Source organism: Phalacrocorax carbo, chromosome 8 (genome assembly GCF_963921805.1).
Source record: "Phalacrocorax carbo chromosome 8, bPhaCar2.1, whole genome shotgun sequence".
Lineage (NCBI taxonomy): Eukaryota > Metazoa > Chordata > Aves > Suliformes > Phalacrocoracidae > Phalacrocorax > Phalacrocorax carbo.
This window is the reverse complement of record NC_087520.1, coordinates 44,434,337-44,456,953: the sequence shown is the minus strand read 5'-3', so window position 1 is coordinate 44,456,953 and position 22,617 is coordinate 44,434,337. Positions and strand designations below refer to the sequence as shown.

Below are 22,617 nucleotides of genomic sequence, written 5' to 3'. Positions count from 1 at the left end.
GCTGGGTCCGTGGAACGTGGGTGCCCGAGGAGGGTCAGAGCGTGGGAAAGGTGTGGGTGGTGGGATGCTGCGGGTGCTGGGGCTGGTCGCCCCCAGGGCTGGGGCTGTGGGGCAGCCCCCTGCCCTGCCACCCTCTGCATTGCCTCCCAGTTGTTCCTGCCCTGCTGCACTGGGTGCACTGGTGCTTTGCCCACTGCGCTGGGGCTGAGAGATGCCCGCACAGCTGAGCATCACCCCTTGGGACACCCGTGGGTGCGCCTCCGTCCCCACCCGCACCCCTTTGTCCCCTGAACCGACGTCCCCGCCACCCTGGCTGGGAACAGAGCAAGGACCATGCCCGGGGCTCAGCCTTTATTTGCACGCTGCCGGCATTAAATAGCACATATAGAGGAGACAATAAATAGTTCTGCAGGGGAATAAATAACCAGCGAGCCCCCGGGTAGTGCTCGCAGGGTCCGGCCGTGGGGTCTTGGGCACCATGGGGTGATGCTGGACCCGGAGTCGCAGCCTTTGCGGGGGTGAGGGGGGGTCAGCAATAAATACAGGTTAACAAAAAAAAAAGTCCCCCAGCAGCAAGGCTTATAAATAACTCATAAATAACAAGGTGAGGGTTTGGGGGGGACACCCGGCTATGGGGGGGGTGGGGGTGCCGGGTGGGTGCTCTAAAACAAGCACGGGTGAGGGTGGATGTGGTGACACGGTCACGCTACGGGGCTCCACGGGAGCTGGGGTGGGGGGGTGTCAGCGCCCGGTGCGGGGCAGGACACAGGTGCAGCCCACCGGCACCCTGATGTAGTCCACCTCGAAGGTGACGAGGCCGGGGCCGGAGGGGCGCGGGCAGGGCTTGCGCCGCAGGACCATCATGGTCTGGTGGATGGCCACCGAGTTGAGCGACGTCGTCTCCCGCCCTGTCTTGACATCCACGCAGCCGCTGCAGAGGCACTCGGCGAAGGCCAGCTTGCGCGGGTAGCGGTTCTCATCCTCATCAATGCTGTGGGTGGAGGGGAGGGGGGGACACGGTCAGCAAGCCCCTTCCTCAGCGCCCGCCAAGTTACCCCACCCCATGCTTGGCTCAACCCCTCCGGGCAGGCAACGGGGGGTGGTGCCCTGGGAAGAGGCAGGTAAGGGATGCTCGGGGAAACTGAGGCACGGTGCAGCAGCCAGCACGGGGCGGGGGGTCCGGGGCAGGGGCACTCACCGGTAGCGCCATGGGGAGATGGAGCGCTCGTTGGGCTCGCTGTGGAGGCCGGTGCGGAGCTGCAGCGCGGGGCAGGCGCGCTCGCGGTGGCGGCGGTGGCGGCGGTGGCCGGTGGCCTCCTGTAACCGCTCCAGCTGCGGCACCAGCTGCACCGGCACGTAGCGGTCCCAGCGCAGGCTGCGGCCCAGGAGGTGCGCGGGGGCCTCGCCGTCCCGCAGCTCGCCCGCGCTGTAGCAGTGGACATGGGGATGGTGCTGGGGGCTGCTGGGGCGGCGCAGGCCGTGGCACAGCACCAGGACGCCCAGCAGCGCCAGGGCGCCGAGCCAGCCCTGCACGAGAGCCAGAGTGGGGTTAGAGGGGGAGACCCACGTCCCACAGGGCACCCTGCCCTGGCACCCACCCCCTGCCCTCCTGGGGACACAGCCCGGAGCAGGGACCCACCTCCCCACACAGGCACCAGCACCCAGAGGACTAGCATGTGTGTGCACACATGTATCAGCTATAACCCCCCCCCAAGAGATGTAGCATATATTTGTGCACGCACACGCGTACAGAATACCTGTGTACACAACCACACATGGTGCCAGCACACAATCCAGCGCTGCACAACACACAGAGACCATCAGCACAGGCGTGGGTACCCGGCGCAGCAGCACACGTGCATGCAAGCGCAAAGGGTACAAGCACACGTGCGTAACAACGCATCAGCACCGGCGTGCACGCGAACACGTGCCTATGCACAAGCACACCTACGTGTGCCACGCTGCCCTTCCGTGCAGATGCACACACACACAGACACACGCGGAGTTATCAGCCTGTGTGCAGCCACACACCCACACGGCAGTAACAGCACATATGCTTATGTGGACATATGCATTTGTGCAAATACATGCAGAGAAAAAATGCTATGCTTCTCTCTTTCTCACGCACACGTTACCAGTATACATGCCTACACCCAAACTACCCTTCCATGGGCAGACACACACCACAGACAGACACACACCAGCCAGGGACACACCCCCCCCCTCCATTACCAGCATATGGGCATAGAGCCAGGCACACGTGCATATATAAGACTGGCCAGCCCTTACACATATAGGGCGCAGGACTCCCCCCACACCCCAGCACACACGTATATGTGGGAAAAACCCCCCAGCAGGGTGCACACCTCCACACGCACGGGCAGCCTGACGCGTCCAGACACACGCATCCCCAGCACATGTGCATCTACACACACACACACAGAGCAGCACCCGCCGGCGTTCACATTTCCACCCCCCCCTCCAGCTGGGGAGCCCTTCTGCGCACACGCACGTGCGTGCACACCCACGCCCTCCAAGCACATGGCATGAACCCCCCCCCCCCCCCCACCGCCGCGCACAACCGTGCACACCCACGCTCTCACCCCATCCCGGCTGCCACCCTGCGCTCATGCCGCTGGCACCCGCAGCCCCACCGCACCCACCTCCCCCCACCCCCAGACCCGGCGTTACCATCGGGTGGGCGTCGAGGGTGTGGGAGCACGGCGATGGAGGGGGGGGGCCCTTAGGAACTGCTTCCCCCAGGGATGCGGGCGGCCGAGTGGCAGCACCGCCGCTACCGCCGCCTTTATATAGCGCTCGGGCAGGTGATGTACACACACCTGGAAACTCCAGCTCTGGCTGCCTTCCTCCTCCCCGCGGGCCGTCGTTAACTTCCTTCTCAACCCAGCGTGTTCCAGCCCGGAAATCGGCTCCCGACACCCCCAGAATTGGGGGTTGGGGCGGGGGGTGGGGGTGGGGAATGGGTGGATGGGTGTGGATGTGCACAGACTCGTAAGGAAGGGGGCGTCCATCAGTTTGGATGCCCTGGGGATGGACATGGAGCAGCGTGGGGCTGTGTGGTCCAGGTTGTGGGAGGGCTGGGGCGACGGCGGACGGGTACCCAGGGCATCCCGTGCCCGCCGAGCGGGCACGGGATGCCCTGGGTACCCGTCCGCCGTCGCCCCAGCCCTCCCACAAACCCCCAGGGATGGGATCCCTGTGCCCCAGGCCACGGCGCCAGCCCTCGCCCCGTTGCGTAAGCCTAACCAAGTGATATCACCGTCATGTTCCCGGACTAGAAAACCCAAATTGGGCAACACTGGAAAAGGCTGTGTCTACCCCTCTTTGATGCTCCCCGGGCGCATATCGAGGGATGTCCCGGTGGCGCAGAGGCAGGACGATGGCGCTGAGAAGAGAGGGGAGGATGCGGTGGGACCAGGGCAGCTGGTTTGGGGATGAGTAGATGGCTTTTTTCCTTCCCCTCCTCTGCTCCACACGGAGCCCCACATCATTCAATGACCCCCCCCTGCCCTTGCATCCCATCCCACTGCGGAGCTGGGTTTGGGCTCGCCGGGGCTCCCTGCTCGCCTGGACCGCGGCACCACGCGTGCTCCACACGCTGGGCGAGGAATGGGTTGGGGGTCAGGCTCTGTCCCCGTAGCAGCCCAGTGGTCCCAGTATAACAGAAAGCACAGTACTGGTGGGAGCACGTGGGAACCAGGCACAGCCACGCTTTGTTTTTTTACCAGAGAGATGGGATTTGGGCCCGTTTCAGAGGAGACTTTATGGGGTGCTCCACGCCCCGAGCAGGCAGGGCTGAGGCACATGCGAGAGGGGAGCAGTGACCCCACACATCACCCCCTGAAGGTCTGGATGAGCACAGAGGCACCCCCAGATTGTGCTGGGAGAAATCAGCAATGCCCCAGGCTGCAGAACCCCCCGCTCCCCTCCCCGGCAGGGCCTTGGCCCCGCTAACATTTAATAGCGGTGGGATACCGGTTTAATACTGGGGGGCTGCGGGGTTGGAGGTTCCACAGCACTGGGGGTGCACAGGGGGGCTGGGGCAGCTCTTTGCCGGTGCCGGCGGCAGGGTCGGTGCAGCCGCAGGGTCAGCGGGAGAGCAGGAAAAATAAACTACAGAGCAAAGAGAGGGGGATAGGCCCCCAAGGGGAGGGAGGAGGAGGAGAGGGGCAGACTGAGAAGAGCAGAGGAAGGAGGAACTGGTTATCAAAATACTTTATTTCAGGGAGATCCCTCAAAAAAAAAAAAAAAGAAAAAAAAAGACCAAAAAAAAAAAGGAATAAAAGGACCCTCCTTGTTAGACAGACATCCCCACAACACCTTCAGGGCTCCTTTTAAATCAACTAAAACAATCCGATGCTTAAAATAAAAGACAGGTCATTTTCCCAATCAGACTTTAGTCAAGAATATATATATATTTTTGTTCCTGGGGTGGGAGGGCAGGGGGAGAAGGTGATGTTGCCAGTAGTTCACAGCAGTTTTCGGCTCTCTCGTTACACAGTATATAAGAACTGCATTGCTGAAGACACTCAACACACAGCAGGGCTAACTAGGAGAATACAACTCAAGGCTAGCAAAGAGGAGAGGGCAGAGAGAAAGAGAGGAACAGCGAGAGCATCCGACGGGGCTGGAGTCCTCTGTGCATAATTTACATAGAACCGGCGGCGGCAGAGCCCGGGGCTGGCCCCGCTCGCCCTTCGGGAGCCGGAGCGAGTCGTCTCAGGCGTCTCAGCTGACAAAACTTCAATGTTTGGTGGTTTGGTTTTTTTTTTTTGTGTGGTTTTTGTTTTTTAAAAAGAATCGCAGCCAAAATAAGACAGAACTGCAAAATCCCAAAGTGGCCGCTTTTACACTATTTATAAAAACATGAACAGTCACTAAGGGGCAGAGCGGTGCTCCGCGCACGGCCCACTATACTTTCCCCGGGATTTTGGCCCGCTTGCGAGCGATGGCATCTTCCACCGCCTTGAGCTGCTTCAGGAGCTCCTCGCGTCGTGACAGGGTGCTGGACTTGCCCGCCTTGGCGCCCGTGGGGCCCGGCTCGGATGCTTTGCCCGGTATGCTCGTGACTTTGCTGGAGCTCTTGGACTGAGGTGAGAGCTGGCGTTTCCTGGCAGGGAGAGAGAGGAGAGGGTGGTGAGAGGGGGCAAACCAACCCCTTCGGCACCTGTCGCGGTAGAAAGCATCGCTCTGCGCGTCAGTGGAAGAGAACGGGTTCAAGATGCAAGCCCTGGGGTTGGAAAACTGGCTGAAAGAGTGAAAGATCAGCTGCTCTGGGGAGATCTCGAAATTTAAACTCGGCCCCACGGCTGCCACAACAGCAACTCCCAGGGGCCATGCTGGCCGGTGTGAGCGGCTTGCTGGGGGACGCACGTGTGCGAGGGAGCTCACGGTCATACAAGCCAAGGGGGGAGAGCCTCGGGGGTAAGCGCAGGGCAGCCCTGGAGGACCCCCGTGGTCTCAAATCCTGACAGCCCCGGCCCTGCGATGCTGCTGGCTCTTGTGGTGCTGATCTGGCAGTTGCGGGGGAGCTCACAAACGCTCCAGTTCTGCTCCAAGGCTGCTTTGCCGCGGTCCGAAGCGAAGCAAAGCTGGGGGAACACTCCCCTCCCCTGCACGCGAGCTTGGCAGCAGTGGCTTTTCCAGGGTCGGGGCTGTGACCGGGGCTGGAGGCCAGCAGCCTGCTGCTCTTGCCACTTCCCCTTACGGTGGGACAAGGGTGGCAGGACCGGGAAGCAGATGAGCCTGCCAGGGTTTTGCAGCGCTGCTGGCTCGGTAACGCGCTGCAGGCGCAGGCTGAGCCTCGGCTGGATCCTTCTAATGGCTTGGACCATTCGGGAAAGCCTGCGCCGCTGCTGCTGGCAGCTGGCAGCGGTGGGAGTCACTGTCCCCTCCGCTCATGCCGCTTGCACCCTTTCATACTACGCTTAAGAGAAGCGGGGCTGTGCAAGCGTGACCCAAACAACCCCAAGGAGTTCAAAACAGGACACAGACCTACCGTTTGGCTGCCCTAGAGAAACCCAGTGTGTCCTTAACCGCTCCCGTGCCTGGGCACGTCGAGCCCACCACGCGACACCACCAAACCTAACAGCAGTAGGCGGAAGAGGGTCAAGAACCAAGGATGAGGTCAACACCACCAGCCTGGGAAGGCTGGGGTTCCTCTTCACTGCTAGAAAACAGGACCTCAGGGCCTGAAGGACAGGGCTGCGGCAGCCGGGGCTAGGTTTTGGTTTGGGAAGACTCTGACACACAGAAATTGAGGCTCACTCGTGCCCCAGGCTGGGGAGAGGGGATGACACAAGTCCTGCAGGCTAAGGAACGCAGGGGTGCGGGACAGGGCTGCGTCTGTTTGCTCACAGAGATCCTCAGAGAGATGACATTAGAGAAATGCAAAGCAGCACTGGCTGGCTACGGGCAAGGAGGACCGAGGAAGCTTTAGGTGTGCCACAGAAGGTGCTCCACAACCCTTTAGCCAAAGGGCTCCGAGCACAGCTCAGCCCAAGGCCCCTGGAGCCACACATCCAGTTCTGCAATGGGATATTCCCAGCACAGCAGCAGGTGCAGACTGCCAAGAAACTGGACGTGAGCTGGTCGCCTGTCACCAGAGGGGATGGAAAAGCACAAAGCCAGGGCTAGTCACCATTTGGTCTCACAAGGGACCACATTTTAACATCGCACAGCAGCAGAACGAGTGGCTGAGGGTATGCCAGGCTACGAAGAGAGAGAATCGGGCACCCAAGCGAGATACCACGAGGAGCTCGGCAGTGGGGTGAAGGGGTTGTACTTTCTTTCTCATTAGCACTACGCAGTGCTAGCAAGAGGCAGAGGCACTGGCATGGCTGAGCTTGCACCTAATCCAGTCGGCTCCTCAGGAAAACCCCCAGGCTCCTGCTCATCTCTGAGCTACAACAGCTTAGCTGGTGACTTCCACGTGAAGCCGAGCGCCTCGGGCACCTGCCCAGGGAGCTCCGCATCCTTCCTCTCGCTGAGCCTCCATGACAACTGGAAACTACAGCCACAGGGCCTCAGAGCTGCCCTGAGAGGAGGGACTGAACTGCTGGAGGAGTGCGAGCCCCAGCCTAGCCCACAAGCAACCCACGAGAACAAGCGAGACTGACCTGTCTGTCTGTGCAGGAGAAGGTTTCGGGTTCTGGCCCCTCTGTCGCTCTTGCTTGGGTGAAGAGAGTCTCCCGGTCGCCTTCCTGTCACGAGAGCCTATCGGGAGAAGAAAAGGTGAGACGTTCTCGCTCTTCGCCAAGGTACGGGTCGCTACCCGGCCTACCCTACCAGCTCAGCAGCGTAAGGATGCTCTCCTCAGGCCCAGCAGATCTTGCCAGCAAAAAGCCAAGTCCAGCAGCAGCCAGAAAAGGAACCTGCTGTTGTGCACCCCGTCTTCAGGGCGAGCAGAAAAGCTAGTCAAGGCTGTGACCTACAGTCGGCCTTGTGATGTACAAATGTACAAAACGTCACCTGCGGGGAGCTGCACCGGCCCTCTCCTCACCCTCCAGCTGCCTGAACAAGGCTCCTCCACTGCATTTTTAGGCCATGCTTTGCTTGCAGACCTGTGGGGCAAGGATGGCCCTCGCAGGCCAAGCCAGTGCTCCATTACCCCCCGGCAGATCATCTGGTTGGCGTGTAATGGGCACAGCGGCACCCGAGCTGGCTCCGCGCTGGCTGGATAACAGGGTATATTGGCTTCAAGAGTGCTGGGGGGGTGCAGCTCTGCTGCTTTCGGAGCCAGCTGGGACCAATCCACAGGCAGCATCACCCCCGTGTTTACTCAGCACAGACTGAACCACTGTGGGGACTCGCTGGCAGTGGGAAGCCCACTGGGGTCCTGCGACAGCATTATCCAGCTTTGCTGCAGTGGGTTTCTCAACCACTGTTATCCCAGTGCACAGAGGGGCAACTATAGCTGGAAGGCAGCTCGCCCTGCTACAGGGCACTGGGACAGCAATGCTGGCGGGCTGATCTCACTTTCAGTAGCACTCCAGGGAGCAAAGGCACTCTGTTCCTCGGAGCACCAGCCGCCTGTGCGCGTTAGGGCAGCCCTCTGCTCCCGAGGACCGACACCGTGAGGAAGGCAAGGCTGCAGACACCGCGCACCTGATCACAGCAAGGTTACGGAACAGGGAGGCGAGGCTGAGGGCACAAACACTGGCCAGCCACAGGGTGCCTCCTGCTCAGTCCCAATTCAGTCAAGGGTATGGTTGTCACCAGGAGGCCAGGCTGAGCTGCCTTCAGGGCTTGTGCCCCATTTGCCACCGCTTAAAAATGCTTTATAATGCGCAGACAACAAATAAGAGGATATAATTACATCTACGTATCTATAAAATCAGCACAGTTTGCTAGGTCGGCCCATCCATTTGTCTGCAGCTCAGCAGTAGTTGTGAACTAGATCCTAGTGAACTTCAACCTCACCCAGTCCCTTCCACGCTGCCTTTGCAGGAGTCGAATGCAACCAGGCTATTAGCACAGAAGTTTTTTTTTTTTTTTCTGGCTGGCACCCAGAGTCAACAAGATACACCTACAGCCGAGAAAACAGGGGAAACAACATCACGTGTCAATGCTGGCTCGTACGTCAAAACCAGGCACCTCTGGCCCACGGCTCCCCTGCTTTGTTTTTCAGCAGTGACAGCAAAGGCTGGAGCGTGGCATTGAGGCCCCTCTCGGTGCGGCTTGCTAGCTCCATTTCCCGAGGCGCTAACACTGATGCTGAGGATTCAGACGCAGGAGAACACCTGGAAAGCCCGTGTCTTTCTAAACATACGGGGCAGATCGGATTGTGTCAGACACAAGTGGAGAAATCGTCTCATTTCGCAGGATGGGTGATCCAGCCAATTATTGCAGCAACCCTGGCGGCCTTGGCAGCCTGCGCTCCCTTTCTAAGCACTGCCACAAGCCTTTCTGTCAGGAGAACGAAGATGCACAGCAATGGACTGAAATACAAGGCAGAGGAGACCCCGGCATGCACTAAGGGAAAACCCTACGAATTCCAGAGCCACATCCAACGACATCGCTAGAGAACAGGGGGTCGCTATGGGATGGATGTGTGCCTACAGCGGAGACGAGCACGCTGTGTCTTCAAAGTGAGGGCTTGCTTTTTTTTTTTTTGCAGTGGAGTTACACAGACATAGTGGAGCCAAGGTAACTCACAACGCGCACCGCAAGACAGCTAGGCAAAGCCGGGTTTGGCCTGCCCAGGGCTGACCTCACCTCGCTTACTTCATAAACCAGAGCGTCTCACCTCCACTGTGTTTTTTTGCAGCAGGAGAGCTAATACGCCCCGCTTTATCTGGTGGCAATCGCGCACACTGAGGTTTTGGAAGGACACATGCCTGCAATTAACCTCTCCAGCAAGTAGACTTGCAGCAGAGACTTTCACAGGACGTTTGTCGCTGGAGCACCGCTTTTGAGCGGCAGAGCAGGAACCCAGCCAGGCCAGGAGGGCCTGGGATGGCTGATGTCTCACCTCTGTCAGGTGACAGGTTCGCCCGTTTGGCTGGAGGAGAGGTCGGCCTGTCTTTGTCTGCTGGCTCGTATCTCTTCCTACTTCCTTTGTCAGCTGCCTAAAATGGAATTAAAACAGACAGTGGAGCTGAGCGGCCACCGGGGAGGGAAGCAGGCAGAGGTATTGCCTGCGATGTGCTGGCTCACGCACACACATCTATTAAGCTTTGCGAATACCAGTCCCAACCATTACTGGCATCATTTAACTCCCCTACCACCGTAAGCCAACGGCAGCATCCTCTGGCACTGAGGCTAATGCTGCACTGTTTCACGGGCTATTTTCATAATTGGCAGAAGCAGGAAAATAGCAGCGTTTTGCAGAGGGTTTTTTTCGGCAGCACCAAGGATAGCAAATGTCAAAGAGGCATGGAGAGCTGTGCCTTCTTCCACAAACCGACCGTGCCAGCCGGTAGTTATGTGTAATTACACACTCCTCCCCACGGAGCATGCTTCACGGACTCGATAAAGGCGCCTCACGTCATAGCACAGGGAAGTAGAATAAACTGCGGCCTCAGACTGCAATGGGGAACTTGGACTGTCAGAAAAAAAAACTATTAACATTTCAAAAACAGGAACCTACCCACGTGACTGGGGCCAACGCCCTGCTCCGGCACAAAACCCCACGAGGCCAAAGTCTCCCACACGATCCGGATTGCAATCTCAGCCGAAGGCACCAAACTGGGGCACCGGGCTCAGCTGTAAACGGGAAAGCGCCAGGCTCCCCGTGGAAAGCGCGGCTGGTGGCAGGCACCCCAGAGAGGTGAGGCAATCGCCACTTTTACCTCCTGACTCAGTTAATGGCTCGTCAGCAGTTTGCTCTGGAGCAGGCAGCGGGAGGAGAGCTCGCTCGGAAGCGTGCGGGAAGCATGCTTTCAGTGGGCAAGGCCCCAGCGCGTGTGGGACTGCGCCGTGCACGCCTTCACCTCGGTGCTCTGGCTGCAGCCTTCGAGAAAGCGGGGAAGAGCCCTTGAAGCTGCAGCAGGAATGTGCCCCAGGGGAGCCGCCAACACAGTCCCAAACTCAAGCCACCACAGGGTGTGTGCTGCCAAACTGGTTCTGTCTGTCGCCCTTCAATCCCAGCCACAGACCTACAGCATGGAGCCTGGAGGTCCCCTTCCGCCAGCCCGGAGCCCCAGACTCCGTCCCATCGGCTCCTCGGAACCCCCGTGCGGAGGGAAGGGCACCCACCCCACCTCTCACCTTATTCAGGAGCGTCAGTTTGATCTCTTTGTGGGCGCTGAAGCCCCCTTGCTGAGACTGGGGGGCTGAGGGCTGCTGGGTCTGGAGGAGCTGCTGCGATTTGCTCCCCTGGGTGGGCTTGGCTGATTTCAGGAGCTGAGCAGGCACATCCCGTTTCCTCTTCTCCTCTTTAGCACTATCTTCTTTTTTTGACTTTCCTGTTGAAACCAGAGAGCAGATACAGTGATTTGCGATCCATCCCTTTCGCCTGCCCTCCCTTTGGAGGGCAGGGCAAGAGGATGCTGCTCCAGGGACCGAAAAAGCCCACACCAGTTAGCATAGCACATGGCCCCAAGGTTAAAAGATTCAGGAAACCAGAATTTCCGCAGAGAGGATGCTTAACATAAAAGACAAAGAACAAAAGGCTCTTGCCGCCAACTCTGCTACGGTCTAAAAGAACAGAGGGAGAGCAACATGACATTGGAGTTGTCCAGAAGATTTAGCATCACCTCACAAGGGTGAAAGAGAACGAGTAAGGGAGAAGGCATCAGGCAGGACTCCCAGGCAGGAAAAGGCATCTTTGCAGCCAGCGACACGTGGATGGAAGGATGTGAATGTGTATTTGCTCCACAGCCTCCCTCCTCCACAGTCTCACCTTCCTCAGGTGAAGTCTCTGGGCTCCCCTAAGTCTACGCAAGCCACAAGCTCCGCTCAGCAATTTTCCTGGAGCCCATAACATCACCAAGCAAGCTGTACATAGACCTCTGCTCCCCTCCCTTCTTTTCCCAGCACCCCTCGGAGAAGAAAATACCAAACCAGGTACCTCTACCTTTCTTCTGCTGCGCTGGGGTTGGCGATCGGGAGCTGGCTGAGGAAACAGGGCTGGCCAAGTCCGCATACATGTCTTCGGAGTCGGCGCTGCGTACAGAGCTGCTGCTAGAGGAGGCACTAGAGACAGAGGAAACGCTGCTCACGCTCAGGGACCTGGAAAGAGCCAACAGCCCGTTACAGTCACGAATGCGACAGGAACCAGGCAGCAATGAGACAGACGCCTTTGTTTTAATCCCCCTGAGCGGCTGGGATGTCAGAAAGCTGCTAAGGCAGGCAATAACAACGAAGAGATAAAGGCTGTGTCTCCCGGGGTGCCAATGGCATGAAAAATCCCAAACGTGTTAGATGCAAGTCTAGAAAGTACTGTTTGTTTATAAACAGGATTAAAGGCAACATGTAAACATGTCACTGTTTCCCCAGGTAAACAAAAAGTGAAAGCAGGGTGTGCGCTATCACGTACAGGTCAGTGTTATGGCTCAGGTCAAGCGCTCCCTGGCAATGTTTTGGTTGTTTGGTGCATATTTATTCACAGAGGCTTTAAAAGCCCTGGAGTCCTACAGCCCACAGCTCCTGCCCAGCTCCCCAGGGTACAAGAGAGCCCAGCTGGCCTGTTTTGAGCATGTACGTACTGTCACGACTGATAATGACAGGGAAGACGGCTGTAAGATGACTATCTTCTAATAGTGCCTATAAGATGGCTATCTTCTAATGGATTCATAACATTAAAAACATCAGACAATCATTATATTAAGGAAGACTTTCTACTTAGAAACGTATCAGACAAAAACACAGGGCTATGCACCAGCCTTCCCTTCAGGGGCACGCCACCGCCGCCGCTGGGAGCCGGCTGGCACCGCAGCCACTGCCAGGAGGGACCAGGCGTACACTGACTACACGAACATTCAGGCAGCCTCTCCAGCAGGTTCTGCAGGCCACGCCGACTTTTGCCCAGCGCCTGCTCTGCCAGCAACGTCCAAGCTCAGTTGCTGGAAGCCGGCTCGTGTATGATTGAACAGGCTGCGGCAGCTGCAGCGCACACGAGCCCTGGAACAAGCTGCGAAGTTGCTACCCGCTGGTGTCCTGACAGAGACGGGTTTTGAGGCGTCTCATCGACTGCTGCCACGGCAACTGGATGAGCCAGAAAATCCTTCTCCAGAAAAGCTCCAGGCTGCAAGGTTGTGACAGCAAATCTGGTTTGGGCACAGACTATATTTCCTATGTTTCCTCCTTTTAACGCCCCTGTAAAAGCAGCAGGCATGGCCCCGGTGCCACACAAGCAACACCTGCATTAAGTTTTCCCCATCTTCTCCTCTCAAGCCCGCTCAAGTACGGCAGGGCAGTGCAGAGCCAGCGTGCCCAAGTGCTCTCTGAACCTCTTGCATCACCCCTGCCTGATCTGATGAATGCGACAAGCATGTAGTAAACAAGTTTGTATTTCCGTAAAATAATGCGGATGTTGAACCTTGGAGTTTCACAGAGTTCAGATACGTGAATTACCGCTGGTCAGAGCCAAGTCCTACTTAATCCACTAGTTTTACACTGTTGGTCTACTTCTAAATCTGTATCACAGGGAAGCATCATGTTTCAAGGCTGCTTATGAGGTTTCAGGGATTCCAGTGTGCGAACAGATGCAGAAAACCAGAACAAAGAACGCGAAAGAGGTTTATTTCAAGACTCTTTACTGGAGGGAGTTAGCTGTTTACAAATCCCACAGACTAACAGCCATATAACTATTCACTTGGGGCTAAACAGAAAGGGAACTGGCTGTGCAACTTTACCAGCAAAGTAAAAATATCATTAGTTGGGCCTTTTATGCATTTTCTGACCTACCTCTCCTGACAGGCCAAGCATCTTCCCTAAGGATATTCAGCAACCAGAGGGAGGAGAGGTTTAGAAGAGCAAAGCTCCGTAGCTCAAAACTGTTACCTTGTAGATAAATTAGGATGTGGGATCACCGTGGCCATAAGGAGATGCTTTGGTCATAATTTAGGTAAAAACGGGCAGTTTGGCACACGTGACAGATTCTTTTCCTGAATAAGCCACAGGATGCTGCCAACACTGTACTACTGTCCTGATTCAGGACTCAGGATTTGTAACACCACACAAAGAAACAATCGTTTCATGGTCTAGTTACCTACAGCTTCTGACGCTTGAAGGTAGAGAGAGCTTTCGCTGCAAGAAATCACAACGGTTAAGAATACTTCTAGTGTCCTCCTACTTCAGCAAAGGTAATGAAGGCTCGAGGCTGTACCTGGATTTCCTGGACCCAGACGGGGAGTGGGAGACTGAGGCAGACGACGATCTGGAATGAGATCTGGAGAGAGACCGAGACAAGGACCGAGATCGGGAACTGGAACCACTGTAGCTGCTGGCACTGCCACTGATGCTGCCGCTGATAGTCCGCCTGCAAGACAGCAAACGACATCCTCACCTCGCTGTGCTCCGCCGTGAAACGGGGTTAGAAGAAAGCGTAAAGGGACAGTTTGAGCATGGTGCTGTTGTCCTGTGCTGGATAAAAGGTTGGTGCTTTGCAAATGGAATCGTTCCAGATGTTCTTCTCAACCTTACGTTCCCAATCCCGAGGAAGCGTCTGTTTTCTGAACAGTAGGTATTTTATGCAAGACTGAGTAATGCTAATGAACACCAGGCAAAGAATGAGCTAAAGCACCTTAAACCTGTACTGATACCGGGTGCAAATGCTTCCTACAGAGAAAAATTGATAACTGCGTAACACAGCGGGACTGCCTTGTATCCCAGGCTATACAAATAATCATACACATTTTTTTGTGACTAACACACCACTACTAACACAGAGAGCTGTTTTGTCATTTGCACAGCAGGGAGAGTGTAGGGCAGTGGGGTCTGTGTGGGTATAAGCACGAAAAAAACCCCAACCAGACCCCAAGATTGGAATGAAGAATAAGCGAAGGTGGCTAAACGCATCCAAGGTTATTATTAACTAGTTAAAGTAAGTGAAATCGAAACTAGAACTGATGGGAGTCTAAGGAATAGAAACTGCCATGATCAGTTTTCACCTGTGGAGACATAACTGCTCAGGCCAGGCCTTTTCTTTAGCTACTGGGAAGAAACAGGAGGTGTAACCCCGTGCAAAATTAAGAATTGACTCAAGATGCTTCTGGAAACCTGAATGGAAAACAGACTTGGAGCCATCTTCAAAACACACTGACAAAAAGCATCATTCCACGATCCAAGCAAACCATAAATACCTTACCGCAGGGATAAACCATTCTCAGTCTCCTTGTGTGCTTGTAAACCAGACACTTCTAGTAAACACATTTCTTAGGCACCAAACCACTGCTTCCATAGACTAAACACATAGGTACCACTTAGTTCAAATCTTCTAACATAAGGATGCATGATGAGTTTCAGCTGTGCTTAGCTGACTGTGTCCCGCCAAGAGCAGGCAATGCTACCTGCATTTATCCTGCAACGCTCTTAAACACAGAACCATGGATTAAGCCTGATAATATTTAAATACAAACAAGCGCTCCTTCTTCAAACACCATCAGAAGCCTCTCTCATTTCAAATGCAAGGGGAGGCGAAAAAGGCAGAAAAACAGTTAAGAGGACAGACAGAACAAGTCACTTGAAGCATTCAAACCAGGATGAAGCCAGGAAGAGAAAGTAGAGCAGGGGAGGCAGCAAGTTGTACACTGGGGACAGCAAAAGTAGCAGAGTTCCTCCTCGTCTCCTCCAGCAGTACTGCTGATGCTGGCGAACCAGCTCCTGGGAGCAGAGATACTCCCTGCTTACTGGCACATGTTTAGAGGAAACAGGGTGCAAACCCATCACCACAAACCTTATCCCTCCAACACGTCAGATCTGCTCTCTGGACCAAACGCACCTGTGTTTCCGTCCTGCGCGGCCTCCACAACCAGCGGCTCTCAAACATGCCTTTTTTTGGCACTGAAGACCCTGCCTTTCAACACATTTAATGTATTCCACCTACTTCATCCCCCAACCAGCCTTCAGAGGTAGGAGCCACTTGCTGTGGCGTGTCACCAGCATTCACCTCCAACTCCTTCCCTCTCTTCCCGTTTCCTTTCTGCCCCAGGAAACAGGTTTCTCCTTTAATACTGAAGAGCCCTTGTAGTTGGTACTCCTGAAAGAAACCCAGGATTTGCTCTATCTTCCAGGAGATCAAGCCTCACTCCACCCCACAGCTTTCTTACCTTCTGGGTGGAGTCCTTGTCTGACGTTCCTTCCTTCTTGCCTCTCGATTATCCCCTGGTTTGGCTGGCTCCGGTGCAGTTGTAATTTTAGTGAGTGGCTGAGGGACTGGAAGGGCAGCTAGTTTCTTCACAGATTTTTCACTATAAAAATTAAAGTTTTCACGTGCGTGATCAGGGTTGGTAGGTAGAGAACACAGACATTTTCAAAGGCGATGAAACGCGCTCATCTTTGCTGTTGACTGAATGTTATATAGATATAATTACTGTAGCTACAGACACGCGGCTGTTTCGTTCTCAAACAATACGGATTCCCCTAAAGGGATCTGTTTTCCATATTCCAAATCAAGTCACCTTTTCAGAGACAAGTTACTATATAGCAGCCAATTTTGTAGAGGTTCCACTTGTAAATTAACTAATTGAGACGACTGTGGAATCGCTGTTCTTTCTTATCCATTTGATTCCGTGCATTTATACCCAAAACACATACACCTACTTAAAATCTGCCAGTCAGGCCTCAGAATCTAACGCACACAGTTTAATGCAAAAATGCTCTTTTTCACTCCATCGCACGGGTTAGCAGCGTGCGAAAGAGCCCGTGTGTGCAAAAACACCCCCTGGACCCGTCCCTTTGCTCGCGATACCCCGCAGAAGATTTAACGGGTAACGCCATCGCAGAGGAGCGCTACGTGATGTTTTTGTGACTTTATCTGGCACCCACTAACGCGGGACCGGAATCGCTTTGGCTCTTCAGGACTGCTCACTTCTGGGCTCAGAGCTCTAATAGCCGGTTACTGCTCAACATCCCCAGCGCTGATGTCACGCCTACTATTAACTGGGGAGGAGGCGGCTGTCTGCATACAAAAATAGAGACTGTTAATTCCTCCTCTTGTGCTTAAGAGTATCCCGGACTCATCCTCTGCAGAACACAGGATTAAGTGCATGCACTATTACGCAGCGAAAACAACCCCCGTGCTAGCGCAGGCTGCTGTCGTGCGTTACCACATCAGCACCGCGATGTGCGCTAGAAGGGTGTAAAGACATCGCTGCAGGCGGGGAGTGTGCCCTTGAAGGGCTGAACCCTCTGAGTTGAGAAGGAAAAAAAAAAAAAAAAAAAGAAAAAAAGCAGGTCAACAAGGTACCAGAAGTGTGGCAAAGGGGATTGTCCCATATTCTGGAGAATTCAGGGGGATTCCCAAGGTGTAATTTATTTCCAGGTCACCTTGAATGGGGTAACGTCACTACGGCGTTGTGTCACCCTGCAACGTATCCATAATTTACTATGTATTACAGGAGTTTGTGAAATAGCAATTTCAAATATTTAAAAGAGCAGGAGCGCTGGCACGATCTGCCCCAAACTGTTTCACAGCTGTTTTAATTTATCTCCAACGTTAAAAGTACCTGAGGCGGAACCATTTCTTTATTCTAAGGCTGTGCATTAACTAACGCCACAGTAGAGGAATGAATGAAACTTTCTTACAGCGTCTGTATAAATATATCAGCACATACACCATGTTTAAATAGTAAATCACACGTGTGTTTAAACACTCTTGCATATATATGTACGTATATGACATACGTATATATGACAGGGCCTTGATGCGGCACTGAGGGACATGGTTTAGTGGCGGACTTGGTAGCGTTAGGTTAATGGTTGGACTCGATCTCAAGGATCTTTTCCAGCCTAAATGATTTAGTGATTCTCTATAATACTTAAGGATACCTGTACAGCTTAACTTGGATTTAATAAGTGAAAGTGTCATCATTTAATTAAATATGCAAAGCTAAGCGTTATTCTATGTGGGTCATATTTTGCATCTTCCTTTTCTTCCTTAAACTGTCAACCGGTCAGAAGGGTCTGACTCAGGGATTAGGCTACTGTTTGGAGCCTCTTCTGCACTGCGTGAAGGTGATACGAAGATGACGGATGACAGAAGACAGAGATGAAGCCTTACCCTTTACCAGCAGGTGGTAATAACTCCCCTTTAGCCTTCGCAAGCGGCTTGTGTGGAGACGGTGTTGGAGAAGGAGAGGGTGAAGATGAGAAGGACCGTGATCTAGAAAGGAAGGACACATCACCCAGCTCAGTCTCTGGGACTGAGGATGGCTCTCCTGGCTTTCAGTGCCTTTAGCCACCACTCCCTCCTTCGGCTAGTGACTGCATCCCAGGAGCTAGTCCCCGTGGGACTGAGCTTATCCTAGTTTCATATCCAGACTCTGCTCAACAAAATCAACATCTGTCACCAGATCAGTGGTAAAAGGAGAAAACAACAGGTAAAAATAGGGTCAGCTGCAAGAGAGGCACTCTCAGGTATTCCACACCAACACCCGAGGCTTCCTCTGCCCTCTCTGTGTTCTATCCTTAGGGAGAATATGTCTACAGGAAAGTAAGTGGGATTTCGACTTGCAAGTTCAGCATGATTTGTTTCAACCAACTGTAACTCCTAGTGCCATTTACCCTTTAAACAGCAGCAGCAGCAAAAAAATAATCTCGGGAGAAAGACACAAAAAACCACATCTAACTGGATAGCTGTAATTTCTGGAACACAAAGCGCAAACTCAAGTGGGGCCTGTATCAAAGCCAGCAGTTGAAAGGGCAAGAGCAGCTTCCTAAGATCAGACAGACCAAAGAGGTAAGGCACTTACGCGGCACACCAGATGCTGGCGTTCAAGTGATTCACCCCACCGCCAAGGCTGGAAGCTCCCTTCTTGCAGCCTTGTTCCCGAGAGAGCCAGACACCTCGGCGACTGGCTTTCTGAAGAACAGTTTGGCACTTGGGTGTTCCTCACCCTCCTGCCTTCAGAGCGAGGCACGCTAACCGAAGCGCGTCACCTATGCTTGGCGTCAGCCCGCAAGGAACGGGGCCTGAAATGGGGTGGATGGGGGAAGGTCAGCCCGCTCCCCACAGACACCTACGTGCTTGCACTGAGATCAGCTCCCACCTGAGCCTTTCCTAGGAGAAACCACCTCTGCAAAAGTGACACTGTGCACTCCCATCAACTGTGTGATCCGCTCTGGGTGCCTGCGCGATTTCAGCCCTGAAGAGGTGCCTACCTAGGGAGCCAGGCCTCCTATTACTTGTGTTCCAGACTTGGGAAACTGTCTGCAGGGGCAAAAACGTGGCAGAGCAATAAACACGCCTCTGTTTAATCAGCATGGGACACTGAACTGCTACTTTGAAGTGTCAGAACTATCACAAGACACAACTGCTTTAATAAAGAAATGTGATTTGCCTGTTGAAATGGAAATTCCAGTGCGACAGAAAGAGGTGCCAGTAACTCCTTCCAATCATAAAAAGCAAATGATGGCAATATTAATCTCAGCCAGGCTCCTACAACCGCTCAGCTACCACAGGCATGGGCAAAAGCCCAGCCACAACTGCGTGGTGCTCGTGGGTGGGGGTACCAGGGAGAGGAGGGGGTGTCTGACGTGTCTGCTTCATTCAACAGCCAAACCGGCAAGCTGCCTTGCAGTCTATCGTATTTCCCTCACTCAGGAAAGTGGTTTGGACGTTCTACTTCAAGAGTTGGCTATTTGCTTTTAAGCAGCAGCAGAAATAGCTGTTAGCGAGTGTTTGGAAAACAGTATACCATTACTTTCAAATCCAAGGAGGCATTACCTGGACCTGCTGCCTGAGAAAGAGCTGTGTCTTGAAGAGCGACTAGAGTAAGAGCTGTAAGATGATGATCTGGAACGAGATCGCGAGGAACCTGAACCAGAATAGGTGGATGAACGAGAAGATGACCTGAAAGAAAAGTATTAAAATTCAGTGCCTCTCGAAGTCCTCTGAGACTGAGGTCTTCTTTCCAGTACACTCTTCCCAAGTTCTAACACTGCCCTGAAAGTTACCTGCTTTCTCCTCAGTGGTCTCCCTTTTCCTATAGAGAAGATCCCATTATTGCTACCCCCTTTGCACCCTTGAACAGGCCTCCCCTCCTTTAGCTAATGACTTTCCATCCCTTTTTGAGAACTCCATCCACAAAATTTTATGCCAGATAATCTCCTGATAGGTTGGGTCACACAGGTATGAGAACACAAAAATCTCAGGTGCAGTGATCCCAGCAAGAAAAGCTATCTACTTCAGGAGGGCTTTGGTTTTTAGATCCATATCTTCAATTCAGTGTGTTCCTCATTCCTCTCTGATACTTTTCCCCCCTCTTTTCAGGAGCTTCAAAAGTTCAAGCATTTAAAGAAAATGGATCCAGCTTATGCCTCAAGTCTCCTAGATTCAGGGCGCTTCTTCCTGAAAAGTGATTTTTCTCTCGCACCCATTGGTTTCCGAGCTCCACTGCAGCCCTCTAGGGTTCTGTCAAGCCTCCACAACCCGAGTTTTTCCCCAGTAGCATCAGCATGCTCTTCCTGGAGCGGGCTCACCTCATCCCTCCAGCACTCCTGGAGTGAAGAGGCTCCAATTCTTACAGCTTCCAGCTCCTTCCGCTCCTGTTAAGGTCAGTTTTCACCTGGGTGGGCTACTAATCACCCAGACCACTTCCCATCTAATTTCCCTCAAGAGTGACTTTTCCAAGGACCTGTCTTTTCTTAGTCTTCAACAGATCACATCACAGCACCCACAGTTACGTGTCCCCTTTAGCCTCCATCTCACCACCTATATGCTGGCTTCCAGAGCTGCTACCGAGCAGCAAGCCTTGAAGCGCTTTCCCAAACATCTCACCATCTTCCACCGACAAGGAAGGGTTGCGCCGCATTCCCCGAGACGCTAGCAAGGCTCGGATGCGACACGCTCTTCGCCTTCGCTCACCTTGAAGATCCAGAAGCAGATGCTGAAGAAGCAGAGGTTTTTCGGCGCCTACGTGCACGGCTGGGAGAGACAGAGACACCGAGTTTCTTTTTGGGGGACTTGGATCGACGCCACGGGTCCTTCCATTCATCTGCTCTCTTCGACTGAGTGGTGGTAATTGTGGTTGCCTCCTTCTCCTTCTTTGGCGGCTCAGGCTGACGGCTGGAAAACAGAGGAGTTAAGTAGCTGGGACCTTTTTATATAGTAATGCTAAGAGAAACACAGGGCCAGGAAAAGGTCTCAGAAATTCATCCTTCATACCAGTACTAGCTCTTAACCTCCACTGCAGGATATTCAGCACCATTTTGGGGTGATGAAATGTTAGGACAGCTATCATTTTGTAGATCAGTGACAGCAAGCCCACGAAAACTGCAGTACCTACAAGTTTTGTGAACTACTATGTCACACTGACCAAGCAGTGACCTGCCAGCTGATTTCAGCTTTGGGTTTTGGCCTCCAGCAAGTGGACACAAGCACACATGAAAGGGAAGGGAATAGGAAACCTGGTTCTTCCTACGTCTACGCCAAATAGATAGAGCTGGAGCCCCCGGTGCAATGAAAATACTAAACAGAGCTAGACTAAGGACAGACTTTGATTGTGCATCTGAAATGCCATCTCGATACAGCCAACGGCTGGAAACAACCGGCAGGTACTAAGAGATTCAGCCTGAATTACTCTCCTACAGTTCCCTTATCAGAACATCACGTGGGACTGTGTCACAAGCCTTGCCACAGCCAAGACAAACCAATCTGCTTTTACCCTTACAAAGGGGACAGTTAACTCATCAGCTGAGCATAAAGCAGTTTCACGCTGGTTGTTTTATCACTGTATTATTCTCTAGATGCTTATAAACACTGTCAAATGCGTGCTCTCCTGTTGCTGATAACCATGAAGACATGACAATCAGGCTAGACACCCTCCATCTCCTCCCTTCCTTTTTAAGGGCTCAAGTTGAGTTCCCCCCTTTTCTTTGGTTCTCCAGGCTTCCCTTCTCTTCCACAACCCTCTGATAAATAATTCGGGGCTAACTTTTCAGCATCCGCACTGGATAGTTCCTTAAGTACTCCAGGCTGAGTTTCTTCAGGCCTGGACTTACCTCTCTTATCTATGGGTGATTTAACTTATTATCTCTCTTATCTATGGGTGATTTAAGCTGGGATTTTTCCTCACCCTTACTCTAACCTGCACACAGCTGTTCAACTACCTGCTCATAACCTTCCCCCTTGCGTTTTAGGCAAAGTTTGTGCTTGCTTAAAGGTTTAGGAAGCCTGTTGCACTCAAATTACCAGTATGATGATGTGCTGATTCCCTTTCTTAAAACAATGAGCCCTCTCGCCCAGAGAATTTGGGGGAGGAAAGGCACCTTCCATCACTGGGTTCAGCCAGTACCACCCCATTAGTCACACAACTGAAGCAACCACTCCCCACGCGACTTCCTCTACCTTTTGAGATAAAAAGAGCAACCTACAAGTTTTCTAATAATTCTACAGACTGCGCTTCTTGCCGCAACACTTCTTCAGACAACAGGATAATTAAAGCTCTTCGTTAGCAGCCCGTTCTGCCCTTTGAAGGCTTCACTAGTCACCAAGAAGTCTCATCTCCTTGCTTGGCAGTATTAAAACACAGTCTCAACACAGTTAAAACTCCTATGGCCTCTCACCTCTTCCCCACCTCCACAACCTGTATGTGCTGGCTTTAAAGTCCAGCACAGTATCCTGCTCTTTCCCTGCCTTTACTAATTTCACTACAGCAATTTTACAGTTTGTCCCACACGTATCTCGGTATATACAGAATTTTATGGGAGGAAAAACTCTTCTTTCACATTCCCCTCTCCCACAAACGTCATTTCAGCTTCAGAAGAGGACGCTTATATATTAACACACAAAACCGCTGACTGCCTAGTAAGAGAGTCCCAAGCAGGGTTATGGCTCAGCATTATTCACCAGCATCTTCATTTAGCATCATCATCACCCTTTCTAGAGCTGCTCTAACACATGCTATTTAACACAGCACAGGTTATTTGCAGTGGATTGGTCTAGTTTTCCACATTATAGCCACAAATATATATATATATATATATATGTCT

At 53.3% G+C, this 22,617-nt stretch overlaps 2 protein-coding genes across 11 annotated transcripts in view; both read right to left on the bottom strand.

Moving 5' to 3' along the window:
* Positions 1-344: 344 nt before the first annotated feature.
* Positions 345-2,765, bottom strand: IL17C (interleukin 17C). Its single transcript, XM_064458142.1, has 3 exons — positions 2,692-2,765; positions 1,199-1,527; positions 345-991 (listed from the first exon to the last, which is right to left on the bottom strand). Exons 1-3 carry the CDS (start codon positions 2,692-2,694, stop codon positions 742-744), a joined length of 582 nt encoding a protein of 193 aa, XP_064314212.1. The 5' UTR covers positions 2,695-2,765; the 3' UTR covers positions 345-741.
* Positions 2,766-4,778: 2,013 nt separating this feature from the next.
* The window catches only part of ZC3H18 (zinc finger CCCH-type containing 18), a 49,892-nt gene continuing 32,053 nt past the window's right edge, over positions 4,779-22,617 (bottom strand). For 9 of the 10 annotated variants that reach the window (XM_064459745.1, XM_064459743.1, XM_064459750.1 and 6 more), the window contains 10 exons: positions 20,492-20,692; positions 19,352-19,477; positions 17,687-17,788; positions 15,735-15,875; positions 13,793-13,945; positions 11,534-11,694; positions 10,732-10,928; positions 9,494-9,590; positions 7,140-7,236; positions 4,779-5,131 (listed from right to left, as the gene is read on the bottom strand). In XM_064459745.1, the coding sequence (XP_064315815.1) occupies positions 4,933-5,131; positions 7,140-7,236; positions 9,494-9,590; positions 10,732-10,928; positions 11,534-11,694; positions 13,793-13,945; positions 15,735-15,875; positions 17,687-17,788; positions 19,352-19,477; positions 20,492-20,692 (1,474 nt within the window). In that variant the 3' untranslated portion in view covers positions 4,779-4,932. The remainder of the gene's footprint in view (positions 5,132-7,139; positions 7,237-9,493; positions 9,591-10,731; positions 10,929-11,533; positions 11,695-13,792; positions 13,946-15,734; positions 15,876-17,686; positions 17,789-19,351; positions 19,478-20,491; positions 20,693-22,617) is intronic. The other variant, XM_064459748.1, reaches the window with a different exon arrangement.

Coding starts and splice junctions, on each gene's coding strand:
- IL17C (XM_064458142.1), bottom strand. Junction 992..1,198: donor ATCTCCCCATGGCGCTACCG/GTGAGTGCCCCT, acceptor CTCCACCCACAG/CATTGATGAGGATGAGAACC.